Below are 14063 nucleotides of genomic sequence, written 5' to 3' on the forward strand. Positions count from 1 at the left end.
TGCTGGTGTAAGGGGTGCTAGGAAAGCACCAGAAAGATCTCAAACATGGTAATGCATTGCTTTTAAGATCTGTCAGGTGCTTATGATTATACAGTCCTGAAAACGTAGTCTGTCTTTAACCAAATATATTACTTGATGGCACTTTTATTATTTTGAATTCTAATCATAAAACTGGGATAGAATGATAATTCTTTTCTCAAATGCTCTTCAATTTCAGCTGATGAGTAAGGCTATCAAATTTATGGGAAACTGATGAAAGTTGTACTGTTCCTTCAATAAATTAGAAAGACAAGAAGGTGTGATGTATATCTTACTGAGTAGTATTTCTAAGGACAGAATGGTGACATACCGTCTGTGCAGTTTTTGTGGATGATAGTGCATTATAGGCAGTGTTATCTTGTACTCCAGTCTGTGTCAAGGAGTATTATCTCAGCTCTCCAACATCTTGTGTGGGATTCAAGAAAGATAGCCAGGAATTAGAGATGGAACAGTTCCCACAGCTGCTTCTGGGATTGCAGTGGGTAGTCAAAAAATTCTGACTGATACCATTCAGATCTTTGTTATCCTCACTGCTTCTATTGTCCTGAGTAGTCTTTGTCTGTCTGGAAGTGAGGGGAAGAAAACACATCCTTCAGCGTTGTGTTTATATTGGTTCATATCTCTTTCCTCATTTAGCTGTTGGAACACTCTTGGTACACACCTAGATTATTCAAGACTTCCAGTTTGGTTTCCTCTTATAGCAGTCTCATTCACATGTGTCCCCAAACTGCTTTGTGAGCCAGACAAATGTCATGTGGTGACGGCAGGAGTTTGGTTCTATTTCACAGGCCAAACCAAAATGCCAATGTGAGGCAGCTCAGCTTCTTAGTTTCTCTGTTGGTGCTTTCTTTTTTCATGTGGCAAACTTTTGGCATTTTATTTAGCAACTCCCATGTTGATGAATGGATTATTATGGTAGTCTACAGATAGTTTCCAGATAAAGCTATAGGGTCCTGCTGCTGCTGTTCCTGAGAGGAAATCTTATATTTGCTTTATGCCCCTCAGTCACTTCTGCTACTTCTGTCTTGAGAGATGGATCATGATGAGAGTGGAGTTGAGGGAGAAAAGGCTGAATGAGTTCACAGACATCAGTAATTGGACATTTCAGATGGTAAAACTTAGCTTTACAGCAAAACTTAGTTCTTAGAGTGCTTAGAGTTCTGCTTGAAATATGTAGACAGATGTACTGGAATGCCTGGTAGGTAGCTTCAGAATGCAGATTGTTCTAAAGACATTTCACTGTTCTTCAACATAAGTGAAAATTATTACAACTCCTACCATAAAAAAATAATTTCTAAATAGAGATAGCTAAGGTAATCCTTGAGAGGGCACTCTGGTCATCTTTTAGGATTAGGAAACAAGATTTGATATTTGTATTATGAGATTAAAATGGGATGTAGTTAAAGGATGATTGCATCATTTGCCTGTATTTTATAAAGCTTTCACTTACAGGTGTCAGCTGCTTTCTGCGATCATTATCTCTGTATTACAGACATAAACTGAGATGCAGGGATAAGAGTATGTACCAAAGAAACTTCTGCCAAAAAGAGGCAGAACTGAGCAGTAAATAAAAATCTTCTATCCGTAAGATGCAAGAAAATACATGAATTTCCTCCTGATGTTCCAGTTTCACGCTATGGTACTGGAAGCTGGGTTACAGATTCCATTTTAATGATCCACAAACACATTAAGAACAGATACTCAGCTCAATGTTCAAGACAATTGTGGAGATGAGAAGCTTCACTACTGTGATCATTGTCTTGACAATAACATTTGGGACACTCTTCTTCCTGTTTACTGTTGACAGATGGTTTGTGATATCAGAAGCAGCTGAGCATGAAGATCTGATAGGAAGGCTAGAAAGAGTCTTGTCCTTGTGGAAGAGTTCTGTTCAGATACGATCATATCAGCCAGGGTTTATCATACAAGATCTCTTGCTAGAAAGGATCTTTACTTGTTCTTTCTACTTCACTGCTTTTATGTGTAATTTCTATAGGACAGAGGTGACATTTGTGAAGCTGCAATTAAAATAAAAGGAAGTCTTCTCTGTTCAGAAGTTTTCTGAGACGGCCCTGCCTTCTGTCAGTCTTAAATTACTTCTGATATCAATATGTAAAATAAAAAGCAGAAAAAAAATATTTTTAGACATTTTTTTTTTCGTAGCAAGCATTACAGACAGCTGGTTGCAAAAAAAAGAATCTGTTTTTCCTCCCTGTGAAGGAGGAAAGTGTTCCAGTTCACTTGGTGTTTAGAAACCCAGTAACCAGTGCTAAAGTCTGAGTTTTTGCATTAAACTCCCCTTACTCAATTTACTCCATTTAGTGATAAGTCTTGTTTCCATGCTATTGTTGCTTCAAGTGCAGAAATAAAATAATGCTCATTTTAGAAGACACTTCTCACAGCACAGCGGTTCTAGAAAAATGGCAAGCAGCTTCACAGTGCTCCGTTTTACATAGCAAAACAGCTTCTCTAAGACTTTACTTCATCAGTGTTGCAGTGTTGCAGAGATTGTCAAGATCTCTGCCTTCTTCTTGGACAGAGAAAACAATCATTTCTCCATGGCCATAGCTAAACTACTCAAACCTCACTTCACAGTTTATCTAAGCATTATAGGTTTAATGCCGAGCCCTCACCACTTTGAGGCAATATACTTAAGTTTATTGTTGTTTGCTATTTTTTTCTTTGTCTTCTCCCTGTCTTCTCCCTGTCTTCTCTCAAGAGCCAAAAGACATTGTGTGGTATGCGAATACAGAAGAAACTAGATATAAACAAGGGCTCTATGTATTGTTTTTTCCAAGATTAGGAAAATGCCTGAACAGCTTACCTAACTGCACTGTGTGCAATGGTCCATGTATAAAGAAGACACTGCAGAATTTTTAGGTACCGCCCCCATCTGCTAGGGAGAAATTGCTTGCTGACACCTGGAGAAGGAAAAAAATCAGGAAGGAATTTTGTAGAAAATGGCCTCAAGAGGACATTTCAGATCTGAAAACTTAACTCAAAGCAGACTCCCAGTTTTGTATTGCCAGGTGAAAAGAGAAGGGATCCTGTAGTGTTTTTTCCCTTGTTCTGAAAGGAGGGAGGTAGACGAGATGAAAAGGAGTAGGAAGAAATGGCTTTCCCTTGCAGAATAAATCAGTTAAAGGGAAATATAAAACATGAACAGCCTTCAGTCAGAATTGCTAGGATGCCATAGAACCTATATAAAATATTGTAAATATCAAGGATGCTTTTAAAACAAGAAAATCACACGTTTGTCTTTTTTTACTGTTGCCTAAAGATCTTTAAAGTATGTGTACTTCAAAAGTGAGACTTGTATTGACATTATACTTTCTGTCCAGAGAAAAAAAAAATAACATAAATACTTAAATCCTCACAAAATAATTGGCCTCAACTATCTCAGTTAATGAGTTTAAATTCACACTTCAGGAACTAGTTTGATTCTGATACTGCAGATTCCTTTGAAAAGTTTTCCTTTGAGCAGATTATTGCCTTGAAATCATAGAGCTCTCTAAATTGCAACTTCATGTATCGTACTAGATTTTTGTGTAATACAAAGATAACTTTGGCTGTGAATGCCACAGCATATTCAGACTCTATAACAGGTGAAACAAATCTTTTTAATGCTTTTTGTTTATTTTCTTTAACACAGAACTCCTTAAAGCATACAGATGTACCCTTTTCATAGTCATAGTCTCTCGGTTGCCTTCTCAGACGTTTTGTATTTGTCAGTTGAATTGAGAGAGTCAGTGTTGTTATAGAGCACTAAGGAAAGGAGTCAAAGTAGAAGGTATCGAATATCACTGGGCAGCATTACTTCCCATTATGATTTTGTCTCTCTTTTACACAAATTATTAATTTTGAAGGGTCTGTCCATTAATATAGATAGGTCATGTTATCCTTTTAGTGGAAGTAAAAGATTTTTCCTTTCAAATGTTTATTCGTTTTGCAGTTTGCATACTGTAAAATGAGTTTTTTTTTTGTTTAATATATATTTATGAGTTTTTTTTTTGTTTAATATATATTTAGGTCTGTGAAATGAAACCCTGCAAAAGTCGTTCTGACAGGATTGACAGATTTGGGGATAGGGCTCAGCTGCTATAGGTTTCTAAACTTGACAGTCTTAAAATAAATAATTATGTACCATGTGGAAGGATAGTGAATGTCAATTTCAAGTTGGTTGTCAGAATAAAGACTCTTCTATCACCGACTGCTGCAGGGCAAAATTGTGTTCTTAGGCTTCCACCTTCGACCTTGATATTCTGGTCTGTGCTGTATGGGCTGGCGAACCACAGATAGCATTTATGTTGGACACATACTTTTTGGGGGGTTTTCATAGTACTAGTTTCCTATTAACTTTTTGTTGAGGAAGCTTTATGTTAACAACTAAATACTCATCCACAGTTTTTGGATATGTATTTGCACACATCACGGCTTTACTGTGTCCAGCATGGATTATTTTGTGGAATTTAAAAAATGTTAGTTTAAAAAAAAAAAAAATCTATATTGTAATTTTGTTTATTTTAGAAGTGATTGTGATTTAAGTGTTATTTGTATTATAATAAATCTTTTATCTGCTAGTTCATGTTAAGGCTATAAATTGCCTTTTCTCTCTGGTTTTAATTTTGTTAGCAATCAATCTAATTTTGGAAGCATTTTATCAATATTTGCAATTACTTGTTAGCGATCATATTTTACAAGGATTTCCTTCCACTCAGCAGGTAAAGATTTGGTGGCATCAGTTTGTGGAGTATTTATTTTCCAGTTATCATCAGCTCTGGGTCTGCCAATCATTAGGAAGAAAAGGAGAGAAAACCAGAGATTTGCTTTAGACATCCTGCGGACATGTCTAATAGTCTTCTGTTACATATTGCCTGTTCCATCAATTATGTAAAAGACTATACATAGCTACATTTCTACAAAATATGAAAACACGATGGAAAAGGAGCATGTAATAAGGCTTATCCTCCAATTTCCATTCAGTGGTCTTAATAGAAATAGAAATGTCATTATGAAATGGAAGACTGTTTTAGTCCATGGTTATAATATTCGTACAGATTTTTGAATACTAATGACTGCAGGTTTCTGCTTTTAACTTTGAAATTTCAATTGTCATTTCTTGTCTACTTGTTACAACGATAGCCTTTGAATATGTGTGCATCTTTCTTGTTTTAAAGACACTGAACCTTACAAACACATAGGAAGCATCTAACTTTGCTTATCTTTTATCTGTGTTTTCTGTTAGTCAATTCAAAGATGCACAGGCAAAACACTAGACAGTAGTCGGCACTGATGGCAAAGGAATTGGGTTCCATATGTACACCGGCTATTCTTCTTTCATTGGCACTCTTAAGATCTTCAACCTTCCAACCTATTGGCATCATTTTAAATACAAAATTCCCACATCCACATTTACCACTGTGGACCAGGATCACAGTGATGAAAAATAAACCTAAATGGATATAAATACAGCTTATTTTCCTTCTCATTAATGAACAAACAGGGCCTTAGCTGTCATTGTCACATGGATGCTTAGTTTCCTTAGCTTAGGACATGTCTACATACTTCAAGCTTTCTCCTCTTCATAGGTAGAATGTATAATAATTGTAAGAACTGCTTCTTAAATTTTAACTTCTTTATTTCTTGTTCCCCTTCCTGCTTCCCTCCTCCTATGCAGTGGAGCAGATTACTATGACTATGGCCATGGACTGAGTGAAGAAACGTATGACTCTTATGGTGAGTAGCTTTGAGCTGAATGAGTACAGTAGTAAAATCTTCTGAAAAAGTAATATAAACAAAGAAGAATTTCCCTAAAGCAGACTTCAGTTCTGCGGTGGATAACAGCTGTTTGGGGATTCTTGCACTGTCACAGAGCTCCACATGTGGTTATTGAGAAAAATACTGCAGGAAGCTTCTGTGGTATGCTAGCTAACATAGTCATGTAAGACTAAAATCAAAGAAATAAAAAGCTAAAAGAGAAAAATCTAAATCGTGCTGCAAGTACTCTTTTCATGTCACATGCAATGAAATTTATGGAAAAAAAATGGGGTGTTGGGACATACTTCAGAAGCTGTTTGCTGCTGAAAGCAAACGTTTTAAATGTGGCATAAGTGGTGTGCAATTTGATACCAGTTAGGAATATGCTGAACTTCTGTACTGAGTCAGAGCCTAACTGAGAGTGTTTTAGACTTGTATAGTCCTCTTGTATTCTTATCGTGCATCAGTCCTGTGAAATCAAGCAGGGAGTCACTATGTAAAGGTTGTAGAAGTACTTTAGGTGGCTAATAGACAGAAGGGCAGTGGGTTGCTCATACAGAGACAAAACAATGCATAATGAAGCAAAAACCATATGCCAGTGGTAAAGATTACACTTTTTGGGCTAGTATTACAGTAGTGACAGGTTTAATTAAAGAAATGTGTTACGGATTAGAAGCATAAAGCATGTTAAAAGGCACCTTTGCTTAAGGGATCAGTGTTAAATCTCTGGCTAGAGATCAGAGAAATAAAATCTAGATCACTCAAATATCAAACATTTGAGGATTGCTAGTACATAGTGTGAGAGTTGTGACTCTGAGTAACGGCTGTTACAGTGATTTCAGAACTCAACTGAAAATATTCCGTGATATATTTCTTGGGCTACATTTTGAAGTGTTTCCTGCTGAAAACAAAAATGACCTCAACTAAGATGTTTGTCTTGATAAATGAACCTAATACAGAAGTTTGCTCAATATCATCTGCTTAAACTAGTTCATTTTGCTTAAGGGAAAAGTCAATTTATCAAAAGAAGTCATTTAAAATTCCTCTATCCCCCAGCACTTTCAGTTGGTCTTGATAGATATATAAGTGAAATGTTTATTTCAGTGTTAAAATAAATGCTTTGCCAATATAAGCATGATATTTCTAAGAATATTTCATGAATGCAAAATTGATAGGGGGAAAATGTGCTAAACTGCTCAATATAGATAGAGTTGACTGAGGGGGGAAATGTGGATTGCAGTATTTAAGGCTGAAAAAAAAACGTGTATGTATTTTTTTTTCATTTAGAATTGGTTTTCTAAGCACTGCCACTCAGAATATTAAGTGATTTACTCATGTTGAGAGGAAGACTATAAATATCTTGAATGATTTGGGGTTAGAGCCAATAAAGCCTTAGTGACTACAAGTTACATGCTTTCTTAACTAGCTCACCCTCAAGTGCACCCTTAAATGTGGAATCAAGTACTAATAATCATTCTTACGTTACATAAAGAACATTAGTTGCCTCAAAATAAAATTCATAAGACAGCTCACTGAGCAGATGGCTGCCTAGTGATGACCAGGAGGAAACGGTGTCCCAGGAACTATCTGAATTTCTCATTTTCTGAGAAACTCAGGTGCCAAGTCCAGAGGATATAGGAAGAATATTGTTTAGAATTCTGAGCCGCCATGGCACCAAAAGGAGAACTGATGAAGAGTAACTCTTTGCCCTACTGATTTAGCCAGGTGCTTGAAAAGGAGCAAGTACTCCCCTCAAACTGTTCTTGCTACTAAACCAAGATTTAATTTTATATTTAAACTATTATTTGCAGCAGTACTTTAAAGCTAGGATATTCTTTAATTCTTGGCCCTTAGCCAGCTGCCTTTACTGTCTGGCTGGGGTTCTCTTCCTCAATATGAACCTTGTTCTCATTGTAATGAAGAAGCCCATGAGGTTGCTTCTCATATATATTATTCTGTTACCAGATAGCTGGAGAAAATGCCTAAGGTAAAGTTTAATTCTTCTAGCCTTAGAGCAAAATTTGAACTTGTGCCTCTTGCCTACTCGGCAATTGTTCCGTCCACCTCAGTGTGATACATAACCTACACTCCCCTCATCATTTTTTTTTTTTAAATAAAGTATCTAGGATGAGATTATTACGAAGAGATGATGAAACCAGACCACTGAGTTTATGGGATCACTGCCACCTAATTTCAGATGTCTACCATCTGAGGAAGTTAACCTTACCATTCAAAAAAATCCAGGGGGTTGCTTGATGGTTGACTGTGATTCTTTTTTTTTTTTTTTTGCTGTTGACTAGAATAACAAATAGTGATGCCTGCATTTTAGATTACCATATTTATTCATTTGGATTTTACAATTTGTTTCTGGATTGCATTCTGCTCACTTGTACACCTGTCTGCTTAGGGCAGAGCAATTCTCCAAAACCAGATTTGGAAGCAGATTTGGAAGCACATTCACTCTTTTCAGGTTGCTGTTTTTTGTTTTTTGTTTTGTTTTGTTTTGTTTTGTTTTCCCTCTTGGTTTATATGGTACTCCTTCCAATTTCTTGCATGTTAAAGGATGTGTGTGTTTAAGTGAAGACCAATATTGCCTTTAGACTGTTAGAAGACACAGGTGTTTGTAGTGAAACTTGAGGCTTTTCACTATTAGATTGCATATTTGAATTAAATCTAAATTGGTGCTGATTCAAAGAAATTTATTTCTGAGGGTTGCATATTTATAGCTCAGATGCTTCATTCATTTCATCCTAACATAATTATTTCTTAGTCTGTTAGTATAGCTGGCATTTCTATATATATTGAGTAAGTAGATTCAGCTGAATGACAGAGCCCTAAATAGTTTCCCTGTAAATCTGTCACACTCCATGCTGTTATAGGCTGAAAGACTATCATGGGGTAGCTCATGTAGATGTGTTGCACCCACATTTTGTAGTTCACGTATTAAACTTCAGCTTGTACACCTTGTTTTGAGTAGATAGTGTTGCCATTTAAATCACAAATAATAATATTTTTTTAAAAAGTACAGCATCTGAGAATATTGAAAGGGGTCTAACTATATTTTATTTTCCCTTCTTGTAGGGCAAGAAGAATGGACCAACTCAAGACACAAGGCACCTTCTGCAAGGACGACAAAAGGAGTCTACAGAGACCAGCCATATGCGAGATACTGATTGTACTGTCTGATGTTGTGAAATATCCAATCTCCACCAGTCCTGTATACTGTTCAAAGTAATTTTTTCTATGAACAATCCCTTTTTATTAAATCAAAGCGCTTAAAAATCTGAATGGATGGACTGAACTTAAAATATTTTGTTGAAAGAACGACCTGGACAGAAAGATATGTAAAACAAGGAACTTTGTTATTTCCAAACTGTATTTGAAAAATAGGTGATCAAAAAAATAACCTTTGATTAACTAGTGTTAAACTAGGTTTACTAAATATGTTAGTCCATTCTTTTAACATAAGCGTAACCTTTTATTTTAAAGGTTTTCAACAATTTAGTTTTTAGTCTTTATTTTCAGTCATTTGCTAGTTTTTCTCTTTGCAAACATGCGTAAAAAGGGAAGCAAATTACAAATGCAAATAATGTGGTATTTTGTAACTCAAGTCTTGAAATGTTCTGTAGTGTTAAGCAAAGTTTTACCCTTGCTTGATACTAAATAAACTTTTGAAAGAAAATCAGTGTGTGTGAGATTAATTTTATGCTTTATCTTATAATAAAACTCCATAAATAGTAGTAAACAGGGAGAAATCCGTTTAACAATGATCAGCATAAAAGGCTCACATTAAACATTGCACAACTTCTTAAAAATGGTATAAACCTAAATGTACGTTTATATACTCACAGTAGATATAAATGCTGTTTAAAGTATCCAAATGGTATGGATCTGCTTGAGTGCCACATTAAATCAAAATATTTTTGTAAAAAATTGTTTAAAATAGCAAATGAATTTTCTGAAAAAGATGTGACTAGTTTTCATCTTGTTGAGCATTTTTTCACTAGTGCAACTTTGGAATTTTTATGAGAATTTTGGTACGTTAATGACCACCTCGCTCCGTGCTGGAAGCAATAAACACAAAGCTTTTAAAGACTTTCTGACTTGACTAATTGAGGTCGCTTTCGTCAGAGGCAGAGGATGTGTAACCCTTAAAACGGTCTTCATTTGCAAAGGTAAATAAATCAAATAAGATTTTAATCTCACTAATTTATCGTAGTATAACCAATAAAAACAGGGAGACTACAACTTAGAAGGTTTCATTTCAGAATGTAGGAAAGGCTTTAAGAACACCTAAAAATTCTCATTTTAAAACGTTTAATTTGTGTTAGTAATCTAAAATCCTTAGCTTAGCTAGTTAAATTTGGACAAACTATTCCCTATTAAACAAGTGTAAAACCTCATAACCAATAGTTCGTAATATATTATTTTTCCATAAATTCTAGTAACTTAAACATTACAAATGTTACCCAAAGTTCTTTTTATTGATCATTAAGTTTTTATTAATTATAGTTTGATTTACATTGTTTTCTTTATTTTTTATTTGAAAGTCTTTCAAATTTTGTAAAAGTGTTTTGTTTTCTCTTGTCAGGAAACCTAACTCTTTGGACAGCCAAGAGAACAAAAACCTTAATCTTCTGATGCTTTGGTAGGTATCTTTACTCATCTGTGAAATTATTAGATAAATAATGGAGCTCTTGATCAGATCCTTAATTTTTTATACACAAGGCTTTAATTACTTAATGGTTATAGGCACTGAACTAGAGCGCAATCAAAATCACTGCCTATTTTCAATTCCTCTGGGAAAAGCCATAATTTTAAATTGTCATTAAACAGGACATTAAACTGTGCTGGTGTGCAGACAATGTCCTCTGGCTGTTTGCTTATTGTGTAACTGTATCTGAGACTGGAAATCAAAAGGTATACCTAGTTCTGACAGCATTTCAGCCAACTAAGTATTTTATCACACAGAGGAAGGTGAAAGAAAATGAATGTAATTTTATGCTAGTAGTGTTCAAATGGGAACTTAAAACTCTCATCTAGTCAGCAGACAGGTCTGAAATGGTTTTACAAAGCTGAATAAAGCATTTTGTAGAAAGATTTTTTGAGTCAAGCATTTCTGCATGAAAAGCAAAGTGGATTTTGGCACAAAAGGAGGACAAGTCCATTGAGAAACATTAGCTATAGACCTAGCTTTACTGTTTCTGATGAATTCAATACATAAAGTTTAGTGGTGGACTTGGCAGTGCTAGGTTAACAGTTGGACTTGATGATCTTAGAGATCTTTGCCAGCCTAAGTGATCTTATAATTCTATGAAGTAATTTAACTGTACTTTGTACAGATTTTTTTCTTTGTTTTCTACTTGGAATGGAAATACTTCCTGCTAACCTCATGATCTCAGAGCCTGTAGTGGACTTCAGAGCTTTATACTTCAAAATATTGCATACATTGAACTGCTTCTCTACAGAACTCTGCTGTCACAGGCCAAAGGATTTTTTTGTACATACAGGATGGCTTTAGAACAATTTTGATACTACTGTAATATTTAAAGCAAAGGACTTTAGAAATGTTAGGAGAGCTTGGAGAGGATTTCTGCCCTCTGGGGCTTGAAGGGCAAAGATTAAATAACCGAGAGTAAGGCTAGCTGCTAGAACTGCTAGAGCAAATCTGAGAATATAAATATATTTTTAAAATACATATAAACATAAATAGTGACACTGGTTAAATCTTTCTATTGATAACTTCTAAATCACATAATATTATGAGTTGCATAAATCATTAAGTTTTCATTTGCAAATACTGTTTTATATTTACCATATACAATGAAACCAGATGGCTTAAAACTAAAATATCTAGCAGCGGGGATAGCTAGTAGATGCATGAGTGAATCAGAAAAGAATTCAACCTTCAGGAGTGCTTATCTAACTCATAGCTTTGATGCCATATAATATGCTATATAGAGGATGGATGGATCACCAGATATGTGCAATTTCTCTTGGGGGATGGGGGGGAATCAGGTATCCCTGTCAAATCATGCAGAGGATGTTTGCAACTCCTGTTGTCTGGGAGGGTCTCATGTGACTGGATGTTGCAGGTCACGATTTAATTAAAAGAAAATTCCTTACATGACTAAGTGCACACCCATCCTAGTGTTGGCTTTGGGCATGTGCCAGATCTGCATCTGACAGCAGACAGAGTAATCCCTGGCCTTATAGTGTTCCTACTCAGTAGCTGTGACCCACCTTGCCAGAAAAGTTAACCATTTGAGTCCTGGTTTATTTGCTCTTTTAATGAGATGTAAGATCTAAATTTGGTAAATTTCAGAAAAAAAGTCTGCATAGATATTGAGCATATTAGTGGTATGAATTTTAAATCCAGTAAGTCTTCCTTCTTTCAATGCCTCACATTTTATTTCTCCCAAGAAAAGAATGTTTATACCACTTAGAAGAGCTGATTCTAGATACTCAGAGAAACTACAAATTTGCAGTATGAAACCTGATAGTTCTGAGATAACGTGAAGTCGCATTATGTTCAGCTATTGCATTTTTGGTTTTTCGTTCTTTGAACTAATCTATGAAATTAGATTTGTTGGGTTTTGAACTGAGGGAAAAATAAATCTAAAAAGGTGCATTAATCAGAGAAGGGGGAAGGTAGAGAGGAACAAGGGAGAGGGAGATAGAAAGAGAGAAGGCAGCCTTTCTTTTATCGTGACAAACTTAAATCTAGCAACATTTATCCATTCTAGTAAGAATAGTATTCTAACACTAGTCAGTTGCTGTGTTACTGGCCAAGTAATATGATTATAATCACATCATTAATTTGCCTTTATTGAAGCTTTTATCACACTTGCATTGAATTCCAATGAAGGCAGTTTCTGAAATGGTTTCCATAAATCTGCATGCATTTATTGTATACATTATTGCCTGATTCAACTGCTTGTAATCTGACAGTCTTCAGAGAATTAGTAGTAGCTAGTCTTGGGATGTATACAAATAAATTCTGTTTTTCTCTTTTTCAGGAACTTCTGCCATGTTAATTACGGACTGCTTAGAGCATTGTATATGTCCGTGTGCCTAGGCAACAATGAGACAGGCTTCGGAGTATGAAAATCCTGTTCTGTATTTCTTGTATTAAAGCCTTAAAGTGTATAATGTTATATACTTTTTAAAATAATTGTATATATAAACCATTAATTGTTTAGTGACTAAACAATGTTTATTTAGAGATCAATAAAGAATTTCCATTTAAGTTCCTGTTACAAAGCAATAATGCAACTTCATGTTCCTTTAGTGACTCCTCTTAGCCTTACACAGCAAGTATAAGCATGTGTGAATTCTCATGACTTAGAGTTTAAATATGTTTTTCAAAATAGCTTGTCTGATATATGAACAACATTGATAAATGAAAATGAAGATTGGTGTTTTATTCTGAAGCTTTTCATATTAACTAACTGTAAACAGGTCTACTCAAAACAAGACTCATGGGTAGAAATAATATTCCAAATTCCATTTCCTTCAGAAACCTACTGTATAACATGAAGGTGTTTTAATTCCTGTCAATTATATTATGCTGCTTATTCTCTTTCACTTGGTGTTTGCATAGAAATGTTTTCTCTGGCACACAATCACAGTTTTCTAGTAGTAGTATTGGATGAGGCTTTTACACCTTGATTAATCTTGAACCTTACAGCTACATTTCCTCAATGCTTTCTCTGTTTTATATTAATTGTGATTGTGATAATTTGTAACAAATAAAATTACAATAATTTAATTCCTTTCATTTTTTCCTAAATATTTCTTGCGGAGTGTGTGTCTCATTCCTCAGTTATGCTTCCATCAGATGTATTTTTCTTTTTGTATTTACTGAAACTCATTCATCCTCAGAAAAACAATCTGGGCCTACCACATTTGTTTTTATTTTGAAAATAAGCAATATCACTGAATAGCTTCTTCACACCAAATGCCTCCTTTTCAGCATATTATTTTCTAATACTGTATACTGACTATTGAAGGATGAATTGGAAATTAATGGGGATATGGTAAAAAAAAATAAGATTTCATATTAAACTTTGCACTGATGCAAGTGTCTTGAGTAACATACCATGTTTAATAAACTGAAAAAAAAATATTTTTTTAAAATAAAATACACTATCATAGTGTAAAAAAAAATACTTTTAACCTTTGAACATTTAAGGTGCTTTTATCAGTTACTCTCACAATTGGGAAATATTTTCCCTGCCATCATCTCTCACCGTATTACAACTACA

The 14063-nt window shown here is 34.9% G+C and overlaps 1 protein-coding gene across 4 annotated transcripts in view; it reads left to right on the plus strand.

Annotated features, from left to right (window-relative positions):
- The window catches only part of KHDRBS3 (KH RNA binding domain containing, signal transduction associated 3), a 93937-nt gene extending 80373 nt beyond the window's left edge, over nucleotides 1-13564 (plus strand). For 3 of the 4 annotated variants that reach the window (XM_035317988.1, XM_035317989.1, XM_035317990.1), the window contains 2 exons: nucleotides 5717-5775; nucleotides 8878-9892. In XM_035317988.1, coding sequence (XP_035173879.1) covers nucleotides 5717-5775; nucleotides 8878-8969 — 151 coding nt within the window. In that variant the 3' untranslated portion in view covers nucleotides 8970-9892. Of the gene's footprint in view, nucleotides 1-5716; nucleotides 5776-8877; nucleotides 9893-10387; nucleotides 10445-12815 lie in introns of those variants that run through there. The other variant, XR_004748273.1, reaches the window with a different exon arrangement.
- The last annotated feature ends 499 nt before the right edge of the window (nucleotides 13565-14063 follow it).

The sequence above is a fragment of the Oxyura jamaicensis genome, chromosome 2 (genome assembly GCF_011077185.1).
Source record: "Oxyura jamaicensis isolate SHBP4307 breed ruddy duck chromosome 2, BPBGC_Ojam_1.0, whole genome shotgun sequence".
NCBI classification, from domain to species: Eukaryota; Metazoa; Chordata; class Aves; order Anseriformes; family Anatidae; genus Oxyura; species Oxyura jamaicensis.